At 49.2% G+C, this 13369-nt stretch overlaps 1 protein-coding gene across 4 annotated transcripts in view; it reads left to right on the top strand.

Annotated features, from left to right (window-relative positions):
• The window catches only part of LOC139755040 (uncharacterized), a 113243-nt gene that overhangs the window by 78441 nt on the left and 21433 nt on the right, over nucleotides 1-13369 (top strand). For all 4 annotated transcript variants that reach the window (XM_071673006.1, XM_071673008.1, XM_071673007.1 and 1 more), the window contains 2 exons: nucleotides 2137-2606; nucleotides 3051-3393. In XM_071673006.1, coding sequence (XP_071529107.1) covers nucleotides 2137-2606; nucleotides 3051-3393 — 813 coding nt within the window. The remainder of the gene's footprint in view (nucleotides 1-2136; nucleotides 2607-3050; nucleotides 3394-13369) is intronic.

Here is a 13369-nt window from a genome sequence, read left to right on the forward strand (position 1 = left end):
TATACATACCTACACAGCTTTCCATGGTTTACCCCAGACGCTTCACATGCCTTGATTCACTCCACTGACAGCACGTCAACCCCTGTATACCACATCGCTCCAATTCACTCTATTCCTTGCCCTCCTTACACCCTCCTGCATGTTCAGGCCCCGATCACACAAAATCTTTTTCACTCCATCTTTCCACCTCCAATTTGGTCTCCCTCTTCTCCTCGTTCCCTCCACCTCCGACACATATATCCTCTTGGTCAATCTTTCCTCACTCATTCTCTCCATGTGACCAAACCATTTCAAAACACCCTCTTCTGCTCTCTCAACCACGCTCTTTTTATTTCCACACATCTCTCTTACCCTTACGTTACTTACTCGATCAAACCACCTCACACCACACATTGTCCTCAAACATCTCATTTCCAGCACATCCATCCTCCTGCGCACAACTCTATCCATAGCCCACGCCTCGCAACCATACAACATTGTTGGAACCACTATTCCTTCAAACATACCCATTTTTGCTTTCCGAGATACTGTTCTCGACTTCCACACATTTTTCAAGGCTCCCAAAATTTTCGCCCCCTCCCCCACCCTGTGATCCACTTCCGCTTCCATGGTTCCATCCGCTGACAGATCCACTCCCAGATATCTAAAACACTTCACTTCCTCCAGTTTTTCTCCATTCAAACTCACCTCCCAATTGACTTGACCCTCAACCCTACTGTACCTAATAACCTTGCTCTTATTCACATTTACTCTTAACTTAACTATATATATATATATATATATATATATATATATATATATATATATTAGATATCTGGAAGTGGACATAGCAACGGATGGAACCATGGAAGCGGAAGTGAGTCACAGGGTGGGTGAGAGAGCTAAAGCTCTGGATGCGTTAAAGGATGTGTGGAAGGCGAGAACATTATCTGGGAAAGCAGAAATGGGTATGTTTGTATGTTTGAAGGAATAGTGGTTCCAACAATGTTATATGGTTGCGAGGCATGGGCTATAGTTAGGGTTGTGCGGAGGAGGGTGGATGTGTTGGAAATGAAATGTTTGAGGACAATATGTGGTGTTATGTGATTTGATCGAGTAAGTAATGAAGGGGTAAGAGAGATGTGTGGTGATAAACATTGGCTGAGAGAGCAGAAGAGGGTGTGTTGAAATGGTTTGGACACATGGAGAGAATGAGTGAGGAAAGATTGACAAAGAGGATATATGTGTCAGAGGTGGAGGGAAGAAGGAGAAGTGGGAGACCAAATTGGAGGTGGAAGGATGGTGTGGAAAAGATTTTGAGGGATCGGGGCCTGAACATACAGGAGGGAGAAAGGCGTGCAAGGAATAGAGTGAATTGGAACGATGTGGTATACCGTGGTAGACGTGCTGTCAATGGATTGAACCAGGTCATGTTAAGCGTCTGGGTTAAACCATGGAAAGTTCTGTGGGGCCTGGATATGGAAAGGGAGCTGTGGTTTCGGTGCATTGCACATGACAGCTAGTGACTGAGTGTGAACGAATGTGGCCTGTTTTGTTTGTTCCTGGCGCTCTTTCGCTGGAGAGGGGGGAATGCTATTTTGTGTGGCGGGGTGGCGACGAGAATGGATGAAAGCAGTAAGTATGGATATGTACACGTGTGTTTATGTATATGTCTGTGTATGTATATGTATGTATACGTTGAAATGTATTTGTATGTATATGTGCGTGTGTGGGCGTTCATGTATATATATATGTGTGTGTGGGTGGGTTGAGCCATTCCTCGTCTGTTTCCTGCCCTACCTCGCTGACACTAGGAAAATGAAACACGATCATTTTCGTCGTGGTTATCTGGAAATGCTAGATCACGCGCACCACTTTGACCTCCTCCTCACATCACTCGCGGTAACTCTCTTGCAGACGACACAACTGTTCTATGACTCTACCATCTCGTTAGTGTCACATACCCTTCAGGGTCAGGTGAGAGGCTCAACGATAATATACCTAAAGGTCGTACAGTCGTGCTCAAGGGTCACTCACGACCCTTCTTTATCCATCTCCTCGTGGTGGTGTGGGTCAGGTAACCATTATGACCACGTTCACCTTTTATACCCATAATGACATGATGTTTACACGCGTCTTTCTTCCCGCCACCACCAGGGTTCTCGTCGCCGGTGCCTCACCAGACAACCGTTGCTGAGACAGTTGCACCTGCGGTGACTCCTGTAGTGGCTGCAGCGTCTCCGTCAGCGACTGCAGCAACGGTGGTCACCTCCAGCATACCCACCTTCATCACCAGACCCGCTGCCACCGCCGCCACCACCACCACCCAGGGCGGTAAGGTCACGTCCGTGTCCGTGGCGGCGGCTTCATCGTCCGTGCCCTTGTCCACAACGACGCCGACGAACGTGAGCGCACCCGTGCTGAAGACGGTGACGGTGGCGGCGGCGTCTCCGGCGAGCACGGTGGGCGGACAGACCATCGTGGTGACGCAGGCCAGCAAGGGAACGCCCAACGCCCACCTGGTACGGGGCGGCACACTTCTCAAGACCGGCAGCAGCAGCACCAACGGCAATAGCCAGGCCTCCCGCTCCATACTCCTCCCCGTCACAGTCAAGGACCTCAATCAGGTAGGTTCCCTGCATCATCCTGGACTTGGTCTTGAATTCTGCTTCCTGCTGATAACTCACCCCTCTGGACACAGTGGCTCGACCCTTGAAGATAGTGGTACGACCCTTGAAGATAGTAGTATGACCCTTGAACACAGTGGTACGACCCCTGAAGATAGTAGTACGACCCTTGGACACAGTGGTACGACCCTTGAACACAGTAGTACGACCCTTGAACACTGGCTCTAGTGTGATGGCCTGGTCTGTTTACCTGATCTTCTCAGGGTCATCCATGGCCATCGTCCTTAAGGGGTGTTACCGTCACGGTCAAGGGTCGTACCTTCGTGTTCCAGGGTCGTACCTTCGTGTTGAAGGGCTTGGTCACATCAGTATAAGCATTACTCTAACTGTATGGCAACAAAGGTTTATGTCCCCGCTTTTGAGTGTCGGGTGTTCTTGCTTCAGGTACGGACCATCAAGATCATCAGTACGGGCGGCAGCGGCGGTGTTAACGGACGAGGCGGCGTACGTACCGTGGTGTCCACGGTGCGGACCCCCAGCACCACCACCACCCTCAACAACCAGCAGTCCGTCCGCACGGCACTCCTCGGTGCCGTCAGGAGCCACGAGTCCAAGTCTCTGCTCAAGGGCGGCGCCACCACTACGGTGCTGACCGCCAGTCGCCCCGCCACTACCACCATCTCCTCCACGCACACGTCGCCCACGCGGGTCAAGGTGGAGCCTCGCGACGACGACGACGACGACTGCGATGAACAGCACAACGGATTCCAGCAGTTGACTCTCTCTGGTGAGTTTGTCCTGCACCCTCTTGCCTCACATCCTGCACCAGTTGACTCTCTCTGGTGAGTTTGTCCTGCACCCTCTTGCCTCACATCCTGCACCAGTTGACTCTCTCTGGTGAGTTTGTCCTGCACCCTCTTGCCTCACATCCTGCACCAGTTGACTCTCTCTGGTGAGTCCCTCTGCAGCCTCTTGCCTCACCTCCTCACATATTACAGTGAGGTGCGGTGGTAAAGGTTGAAGCCTGACGCCTCGAAAGTTTCATTAGCATGACAGGTGAGTGGGAGGTCATCAGGCCAGGTGAGCGGATCAACTGGATATGTACGTAAGTTCCACTTTACACATCATCCATCCGAGTCTACGCACCCACTGACTCCCTGAGCACGGTTACGTCACTTGGGTATCGCACCCAAGGTTCGTGTTGTCGTGCACAAGGGTCGTACCGAAAAGCCCGAGCGGATTAGAACTGTGCTCCTGTCAACAGGAAACGGGATATCCTCAGCACTACATAGTATGTCGTTATTTCACTATGGCTCATTCCCTGGTTTCTTGAGGCAGCTCTCACGATACACTTCCATACTGGATGATATGTCGATATCATTCCTAAATGCTTACATAAAGGTGTTATTGTCCTCTTACTAGCTTTCGAGTGGAGGGGGAAAGGGGGGTTGGAATCTTTGAGAAATGGTTGGTATAGGATCTGTTTGTTGCCTTGTACGACACGTGTCAGATACCTAGGTCGTGTTGTCTCTGCCCTGTACCTTTACGTACATAACAAGTAGGAGGACCGACCTCTGTGGCTTGGGAGGCTGACTGGCAGGATGGTAAGAGATACGGGAGACAGTATCCTGCGGGTGTCATGGGGACCAGTGTCGCTGTGACCTCAGTCAAGTGGCGGTGTGAGATACTTCAGGATTACTGAATCTCTGTGGTCATGTTGATGGTCATGTATGAGTTGTTTCTTATTATTGATAATGAATGATACACTAGAGCACACATGATCGACGGTAGGGATGGTGTGTAAAGACAAGCTACACAAACATTACGAGAGGCTGGCTGATGAGTAATGGATGATGTTCTTCAGGGTTGGGGGTTGGATTGTTCTTACTATCACAGTCTGTCCAAGCATTGATGCCCTCGATGCTGATGTGGTGACGAACTCTAGGCTGTGGGAGCAGGGATCTCAGATGGAAAGAGGTGACTGAGGCGAGAGTGAACTTCTTTCCGACCTCTTGGATGAAGTCCAAGAGATGGGCGGAGAGAGTTGGGAGGGCCAGTGACTTGTATGCCTCTTGCTGGGTGCTAGTATGATCCAGCGTACCCCCTTTCCGCACCTTTGTCTTGTAGCTGGTGGTATTTGGTGGGTAAGGAGGAAGTCTTAAGTGGGGGAAGCGAGAGTTTTCTTAAGGGGAGAATGAAATTTGTGTTTATTTGAGATTAGATGGATGGATTTTAGTTGTCCTGAGACTACGAAGAATGATGAGACGGTAGTGTTTGATTGATTTGTGTCGGTAACCCCAGCACGTTTTTGTGCACCCCCGTGTTCATCCTATGAGCGGTAGCGCAAAAGGATAACGGGGGACACAAAGAGTCTTAGTCAGAATGTCAGATTGTGCTGACATGTTGCTTCTGGCTTTGTGTATCATCGTGAGTTACGCCGAGAAGCTTGTTGGACAACACCGTGGGAGTGGGGGCCGGGGAGACGATCGTGGGTGGAATGGAGGTGAAAGTGAGGCTACGGTGTGTGTTTGGTTTATGGTGACGGGGTCGGCGGTGGCTTAGATCTAGAATGTTGTTAAGGTTGTACTGGAGGAGAGAGTCGGTCGGTGGAGCTGTGTTAACGTTGACATCGATGGTTGATCCGTCATTGTACGTCACTCGAGTACATGGTTCACCAGGGCATAATTTATAATCATGAGAAGTCACAAGGGTTCCATCTTTGTGTCCAGCGGGACGCCACGAGTGAGAGGGACTGGAAGGTGAAGATGGCTTCTCGGAAGCGTACAGCCAGACGATATGAACGAGGAAGTCAGGTGGCCGTCATGGGCTGAGGGTTCTACGCGGCCCAGAGTTGACGATGGCTGTGTTCATTGTTGAGTGACCAGGTTGAGAGCTTATATAATGGTCAGTTGTTGTTCGTTATATTATATACATGTGTCCAGATCTCTCCCCTGTTAGTCTCCTCTCTGTTATGCCTGAATCAGGTCGTCGTGAGTGGGGTGGGAAGGAGGTGATAGAGGGCCGGGGTCTCGGGAAAGCCAGCACTGAAGGGGCGGCGTAGGATTGCAGGACGAGGTGAGGTGGTCAGGCGTGGGACAGTGTGGTGGAGGCCTTTGTGTGTGACCTGGCTCTTACGGCATCCATCCCCCCCCCCTCCACAACTCCACCAGGCTTCTCCTCCTCCCTCGTTCCTCTTGTGACTCCCATTACTCCTTCCTCCCAGGTTCTTCACCTATCACCACCACCTTTTGTATTGACCTCACCTGCTGAGCTTTTGTAATTACTACCGTCCATCCTTTTCATGTGTCCATAAACGTGTGCCAAGTGTACACATCTGTGTTATCAAAGTTCCTCGGATCATGCCGACGTGACAACCATCGCGGCCTCCGTTACAGGCTTACCCAACCAAGCCCTATGGTTTCTTCTCCTTTTCATTCCTTTCCCTTTGGTTATGATCCCATTGGCCGTGTTAATACAAGCTTGGGACTGATGGCTTCCCACACACGTGTTACCTCGTGAAAATTGCCCTTACGTCCTAGGCTCCACATGGAATGAGAACCGTCTCTGATTACTTCCGTATGACTCGTGAGCACGACGACAGTAACCCTCCAGTGTGACGGTGCGATCTTGTAGTAAAAGGATCTTGCCTTTTCACCTGATCCTTAAGGGTTAGGTCTTACGGTGAATCCATCATGCTCAAGGGTCGTACCGTTGTGTTCAGTAGATTAACGAGCATTCCTTTATGACTTACACAATCTCTGGGAAGTTCCTGTCCAGTTACCTGGGTTTGTGAGCGTTCTGTCGCCCATCAGAAGGTTGTTAAGTATTTCCGAACTTTCGTATGTAGATGAAGTGCTCTGTTGTTAGATTTATTAGATCATTAATGAATATATATTCACCCGGGGATCTCCAGATGCTAAAAAGGTTTAGTCATTATTGCTGAAGAATTGTTGAAGTGTTGAGAAAACTCCTTAACGTTACCCGCGGCACAGTTCAAAGTTAAGTACAGTGGTGCGAGGTTCAGGCCTTCATTCATGTGAAGCACAAATTTCTAGAACTTTGGAACACGTCAGTTTAGGTCACAGTAGAACGCGACAGTCAGGAACTGTAGGAGGAGCAGGCCAACGCCAGAGAGGAGTTGAGGTGATCTCTGGTTCTCTCGACTCCTGCAAAACCTGAAAGTAGAGTCTGGAACTGTGGAAGTACATGGATAACCCGAGGAGAAGAACCTCAGAAGTACCTGTTGATAGTGTTAACCGACCTACAGGTCCTGTAACTCCATCAACAGGTCGTCAGTCCAGGTGACAGAACTTTATCAGGCTCTTCTCTGGCATTAACCTACTTCTTCCACAGTTCCAGACCAGCGGGTTCTGCCCAGTCGACACCAGTGGAACACTTGTCGTGTTCGTCTCTGGTCTTGCGTTAACCGGCTTTTTCCAGAAACCCAGTACGTCATCTTATACCGAGTAGACACAACCAGAACACCTGTTAGGCTACCCCCAGGCGTTGACCTTCTCTTTACAGACCTGTGGTAACATTACGTTCTGGTGTAGAATGGGACCTGACTAGACGCAAGGGCTGTGGTCTCCCATCTGTTTGCCGTGGGAGTTGAAAATAACTTTTTTTGCGCTCAGGCAAAGGAAGCCGTTACAAAATGTTCGACATTCATGTTTACTGGTGGACGAGGGAGTCATAGTTGCCGTTGGTAGATCCCGTTAGTTAATGGATCTAAGATGGCAGCGTTGTTGCAATTACTTTCGCATCTGATGTCCCTTAGACAGTTGGTGTTTGCGTTTCGCACTACAGCCTGAATGGAAGCGGGGAGAACTGCTCGTAAATACAGGTCAGTAGTGGGCAGCAGGGAATAGATGGTTCTCTTGCGTCATACAATATACACCAGAGGCGGTGGCAGCAGCAGTAGGTATGAGGGCGAAGGTTTTAAACTGGTTGATGAACATACTAGTGTTGGCGGGGGCCGGGCCGGGCCGGTCTGGCGTGGTCGGACAACGGTACCTGGCTGTTGGTTTCGCTGCCGCCCGCTCGCTGGCTCACTCGCCAGCCTGCCTTACGCTACCCTACCCTGCGTCGCCCGACCGCCCGCCCCAGCATCACAATAGATTGCAAAACTGAGAGGAAGTTATGGGCGTGTGTGGCCTGAGCCATGTGGAGTAAACAAATTCTGTTGCTTCTAGCGTGGGAGAGACAAGCGCCAGGCCTCCCAACACGCTATTATAGACGCTGGGGAACTTAAAATCTAAGGGCGGGAGTTCCGTGCGCCGGTAAATTATGAGGTCAATGGCCGCGGAGAGGAAGCGAACGGCCGCTGGATATGAAATACGTAAACGTCTGCATGTGTTCCTCTTTGGCCTTTACAGTGAGCTTCGTCCCTTACTTGTAAACTGTTTCCCTTATGGTAGAATGCGATGATATATATATATATATATATATATATATATATATATATATATATATATATATATATATATATTAGTGGGTTTAGTTACATGGAGGACGACGATATGCCCCTTAATTAAAGGGTCAGAGGTCAAGGCCTAGAGATACTGCTTTAGGGCCATACCATCGTGCTCAAGGGGATGATGAGTGGCCAAAGTGAAGTACAGCTCCAGTGGGAATGTGGTGGTGTTGGTGACTGACCTGAACAGCACACCTGTGTAGGGCTCACATACTCCTCAGTTACATGTGCTTCATTCACTGCATCGCTGTAAACACGTAAAAAAAAAGAAATAAGCGCTTTCTTGAATTACTTCAGCCAGAGTCTGAAAATATACAGAGAAAATACAAAAACATTGGGTCTGAAAAAAAGAGAAGAGGATTAGTATTAAAGATACGGGAGGTGTGTGCTGGATATTGATGATGCTGACGGTGGCTGGGATGAGTCTGTTCATATAACGGTGTGACGTAGGCCAGCCAGGCCGGTGTGCTACGATGTGGGCGTGGTCCACGAACTGCTGGTCTCTGTCGAGGGAATCTCAGGTGACAGGAGATGACCGCGGGCCAGTAGGTTCTTCACTGGCGATAGTCCATCCTTTGACCTCACTTTAAAGAGTCAGGTCAAACATCAGCATCATCCTACCCAAGGGTCATACAGTAGTGTTGAAGGATCGCACAGTCGTCTTCAAGGATCCTCCTGTGGACTGAAGGATGGCACTGACCTGCTCAGTACTCCTACTGTTGTACTGGTAGGGTTACCGAGCCACGGGATGCTTCCCGCTGGAGGGACGCCCAGCCGCTGGTGCGGACAGACCCAGTGGGACGGCGAAGCCTCCGTGCGTACAAGTGAAGACAAAGAGAAGCGCTGGGAACCTGGCCAGCAGGGGTTACGGGATATTATCATAAGTGGGTCGCTTGGTATCAGATTAAACCCCACATAGTAAACAATAGCGGGTGTATATTCCATTAATATATTCACAGAGAGTCAGTGGGTTCTCCCTCGCCGTCATGGGGACGGATCATGTTGGCATCTCCGCCATTGGCATTTCGAGCCCGTCGTGCCAGCAGTGTCGTTGTTCTTTGTTGGGTTCGCCAGCTGCTTGTCTGACGTGGATGAACTCCCCGTGACTGACACACGTCTCCAGTGTTGCGGCTACGGCCGGGATGTACGATCACGTACGTACACTGGAGGGCGTTAGTTAACGTGGGGGAAGCGTCTCACGGGTGCGCGAGAGTGCAAAGCCCCGAGTTTCCGGCGAGCATCACTCAGTACTGTAAGATGTGCAGGTTTTGCCCCAGTATTGCTCCTGGCTGGTGGATCATAACGTTAGTTTCCCACTTACTGTGATCATTCCTTACGTTGTCTTGCGTACGATAGTTATCATGGGTACTCGGAGACGCACCAGCCAGCCAGCCCACTGGTTCACCAGAAGACCTTAATACGGCTCTTTCTCGCGTAGTGTATATATATATATATATATATATATATATATATATATATATATATATATATATATATATGTGTGTGTGTGTGTGTGTGTGTGTGTTGAAAATGTGCTGTTTAAGCATGTCACTTGTGTAGCGATACGCTCTCTTCTTTTACTGGACTTGTTTTAATATATATATATATATATATATATATATATATATATATATATATATATATATATATATATATATATAGCACACGCAGGAGTAAACGCGAGTCATCTTTATCAAGAAATTTAAATTGGGAGGGAAACGTTTAAGCAGCGGTAGTGAGGAGGTGGTGGAGATGGGTGAAGGGAAGGGAAGGGAAGGGGGGCTGGAATAGCGACATAGAGCAGGTACCTCAAGGTAAGGCGAGGGGTGAGGTGTGTGTTTATAGTGTGGTGATTATAGGAGGTAAAGGCAGCCACTAGTCGCCACACTAACTAGAAGTTGCCCTCTCTCTTGCCCATCATTTTTTTTTTCCTTTTTTAAGTAAAAGTATTTTATTTCTTTAGTTGATTCTCGTATTCTGTTGGAATTCGAAAATTCTTTGCTTCTGTTTCGAATGACTTTGTAACTTAGCCGTGTCTCGTGTGCGATGTATGGCTTTAATGCTGGAGTGGAGAGGAGCAAGACAGACGAAGCTTTGATATGTCTACCACGTGAGGTAGTCGTGGTACATTACACGCTGCCTCAGGAGTCCGGGTCCCACTTAGAAGCAGATAGTTCACCATTACCTTCAGTTCAGTAATGGTGAAATTGTGTGCAATTTCACGACATGCAATTTGTATATATTTAGAACTGAATGCGATTCGAAAATTCAACTTCTTAGAGTCCTTTGAACTCTTGAAATAGCCTGTGCATCGCAGTCCTCCTTGCGCGGAGGGTGTGTTGGTCGGACCCCAGGGTATTTAACAAGTGTGTGTGTGTGTGTGTGTGTGTGTGTGTGTGTGTGTGTGTGTAGCGTGGAGAGAGGTGCGTGCGTGGCCATCGACCTTGACGAGGCTCTCCCCACTACCACCACCACCACTAGCCGGCCGGCCGGGCGACGGGGGACATACGTGTCACTCAGACAACCCCGTTTTCTCCCCTCCCTTTCCCTCCCGCCTACCCTTCCTGGGAATTACCATGACGAGTAAACCATCGTGGTGGCGGGGTTACTTAGAGCCTGATAATTGACGCCGTCGTGACCTAAGTTGACTGGGAACTGGCTTTACCAGCGTCTCGTGCAGCGATGTATGCACTGCAAATAACAAGAGAACTCTACGGTGTCGTGTGCGGCCGTGATGGGTTGTGGTTCACATGTGTCAGAGAAGACTAGCACGTACTAGACCCCTGTTGTCGCCTCTCCGTACTAAGTGTCTCAGTTTCCTACCCCCAACGTGGGCCGACTAAGGTCCCATATGAGTTTGAGTGGAGTTCTGCCGCTAAGAGAGGTTAAATATGTGTATTGATCGATCATATCATTCGGTGTCCTCACTCGTGAAGTTTTCCCACTGCCATACTCGTCCAGCAGCGAGTGTGGCGAGGCTTAAGGTGAGATAGAGAAGCAGGTGTTGACGAGTGGGGTGAATGGTTGACGGTTCTCAGTTCCTTGTGAACAGCAGATGGTGTACGCACCTGTGCTCCACTGTACAGCATCAGGGTGTTGTAGTAGTACTACTGGTGTACCTACAACACTACATCCGCTCCTTGAACACTTTCGTGAAGCAAGTCAGGTGTTTATATTACCTCACATAATTGTGTATCCCGTGGACAAGCTTCTTGATCGCGACGATACGATCCTTGAATCCTTGACAACAAGGATACGGTCCTTGAGCACGACGGTACGATCCTTAACCACAAGGGTACGATCCTTGAGCACGGCGGTACGAGCCTTGAGCACGACGGTGCGAGCCTTGAACACGACGATAAGTTCCTTGAGCACGACGGTACGATCCTTGAGCTCGACAGTACGATCCTTGAGCACGACGGTACGATCCCTGAGCACGACGGTACGATCCTTGACCACAAGGGTACGATCCTTGCGCACGGCGGTACGAGCCTTGAGCACGACAGTACGAGCCTTGAGCACGACGTCGGGTACGAGCCTTGAGCACGACGGCACGAGCCTTGAGCACGACGTTACGAGCCTTGAACACGACGATACGTCCTTGAGCAAGACGGTACGAACCTTAAGCACGACGACACGATCCTTGAACACGACAATACGTTCCTTGGGCACGACCCTTGAACACTACGGTACGATCATTGAGCACTATGGTACGATCATTGAGCACGACGGTACGATCATTGAGCACGACGGCACGATCCTTGAGCACGACGGTACGATCCTTAATCACAACGGTACGATCCTTGAGCACGACGGCACGATCCTTAAGCAGACAGCACGATCTTTGAGCACGATGGTACGATCCTTTAGCACAATGCTACGATCCTTGAGCACGACTGCACGATCCTTGAGCACGATGGTACGATGCTTAAGCACGACGGTACGATCTTTAAGCACGACGGTACGATCTTTAAGCACGACGGTACGATCCATGAGCACGACGGACACGATCCTTAAGCACAACAGTACGATCCTTAAGTACGACGGTACGATCCTTAAGCACGACGGTACGATCCTTAAGCACGACGGTACAATCCTTGAGCACGACGGCACGATCATTGAACACTACGGCACGATCGTCGAGCGCGACGGCACGATCCGTGAGTACGACTGCACGATCTGTGATCAGAAGGGTACTGACTGTCGTGCTCAAGGATGTTAATGTCGTACTCGAGGTAGTAGCGTCATGATGTAGGGTCTGACCGTCGTGTTGGAGGAGTAGAGTGTGTGAACCTAACCTCTGGTAATGTGGGTTGAATGAGGCGACGAGAAGAGGAACATGACGTGGGCGGTTGGTGAGGATAGCACAAGAAAAACCCGTAAAACATGGTCATGACACACGATATGTACGTAGTACTCTGCCTCATAACTCTGCTCCTTCCTCTCCCTCATATATATATATATATATATATATATATATATATATATATATATATATATATATATATATATATATATTATCCCTTAGGATAAGGGAGAAAGAATACTTTCCACGTATTCCCTGCGTGTCGTAGAAGGCTACTAAAAGGGGAGGGAACGGGGGCCTGGAAATCCTCCCCTCTTATTCTTAATTTCCCAAAAGAAGGAACAGAGAAGGGGGCCAAGTGAGGATGTCCCCTCAAAGGCTCAGTCTCTGTTGACGCTTCCTCGCTGACGCGGGAAATAGCGAATAGTATAAAATATATATATGTGTGTGTGTGTGTGTGTAGTGATAACTGCTTATTGAATAATGTTGTAGCCAAAAAGTTAAAAGAAATGATAATGATTACAGCGTTGGTGTCAGAAGGGAAGACGGTGTGGAAGAGTCCTCACACTCGAGGCCTCCAGGTTATGGTGATGGCCACGATGGTTGGGCAGGCAGGCCAAGGTCTTAACGAAGTAGCAGTATTTCCTGCCTGCACCCCGCCAGATACCTCCCGTTGACGTCACTACACCTACTTATCCACCCAAAACTCTTATTACTTGTAATCTTCACCTTCAACACTTAGAAACACCAGACTGACAGTAACATAGCCCAGTACACGTATACTGACGGTTCTAGCGACTCTGCCACCGGGAGGGCAGGCAGTGCTGCCATTGTGATCCTGTCCAATGGTAACAGGTTAGATAGAAATGTTAGAAAAAAACAACAACTGGGCATCTACTCTACACACTGAAGTGTTCGCCATACTTATCGCTCTTGAACAGGTCGAAATTACTGCCTCAGACAGCTTCATTATATCTCGATTCT

Source organism: Panulirus ornatus, chromosome 18 (genome assembly GCF_036320965.1).
Source record: "Panulirus ornatus isolate Po-2019 chromosome 18, ASM3632096v1, whole genome shotgun sequence".
NCBI lineage: Eukaryota > Metazoa > Arthropoda > Malacostraca > Decapoda > Palinuridae > Panulirus > Panulirus ornatus.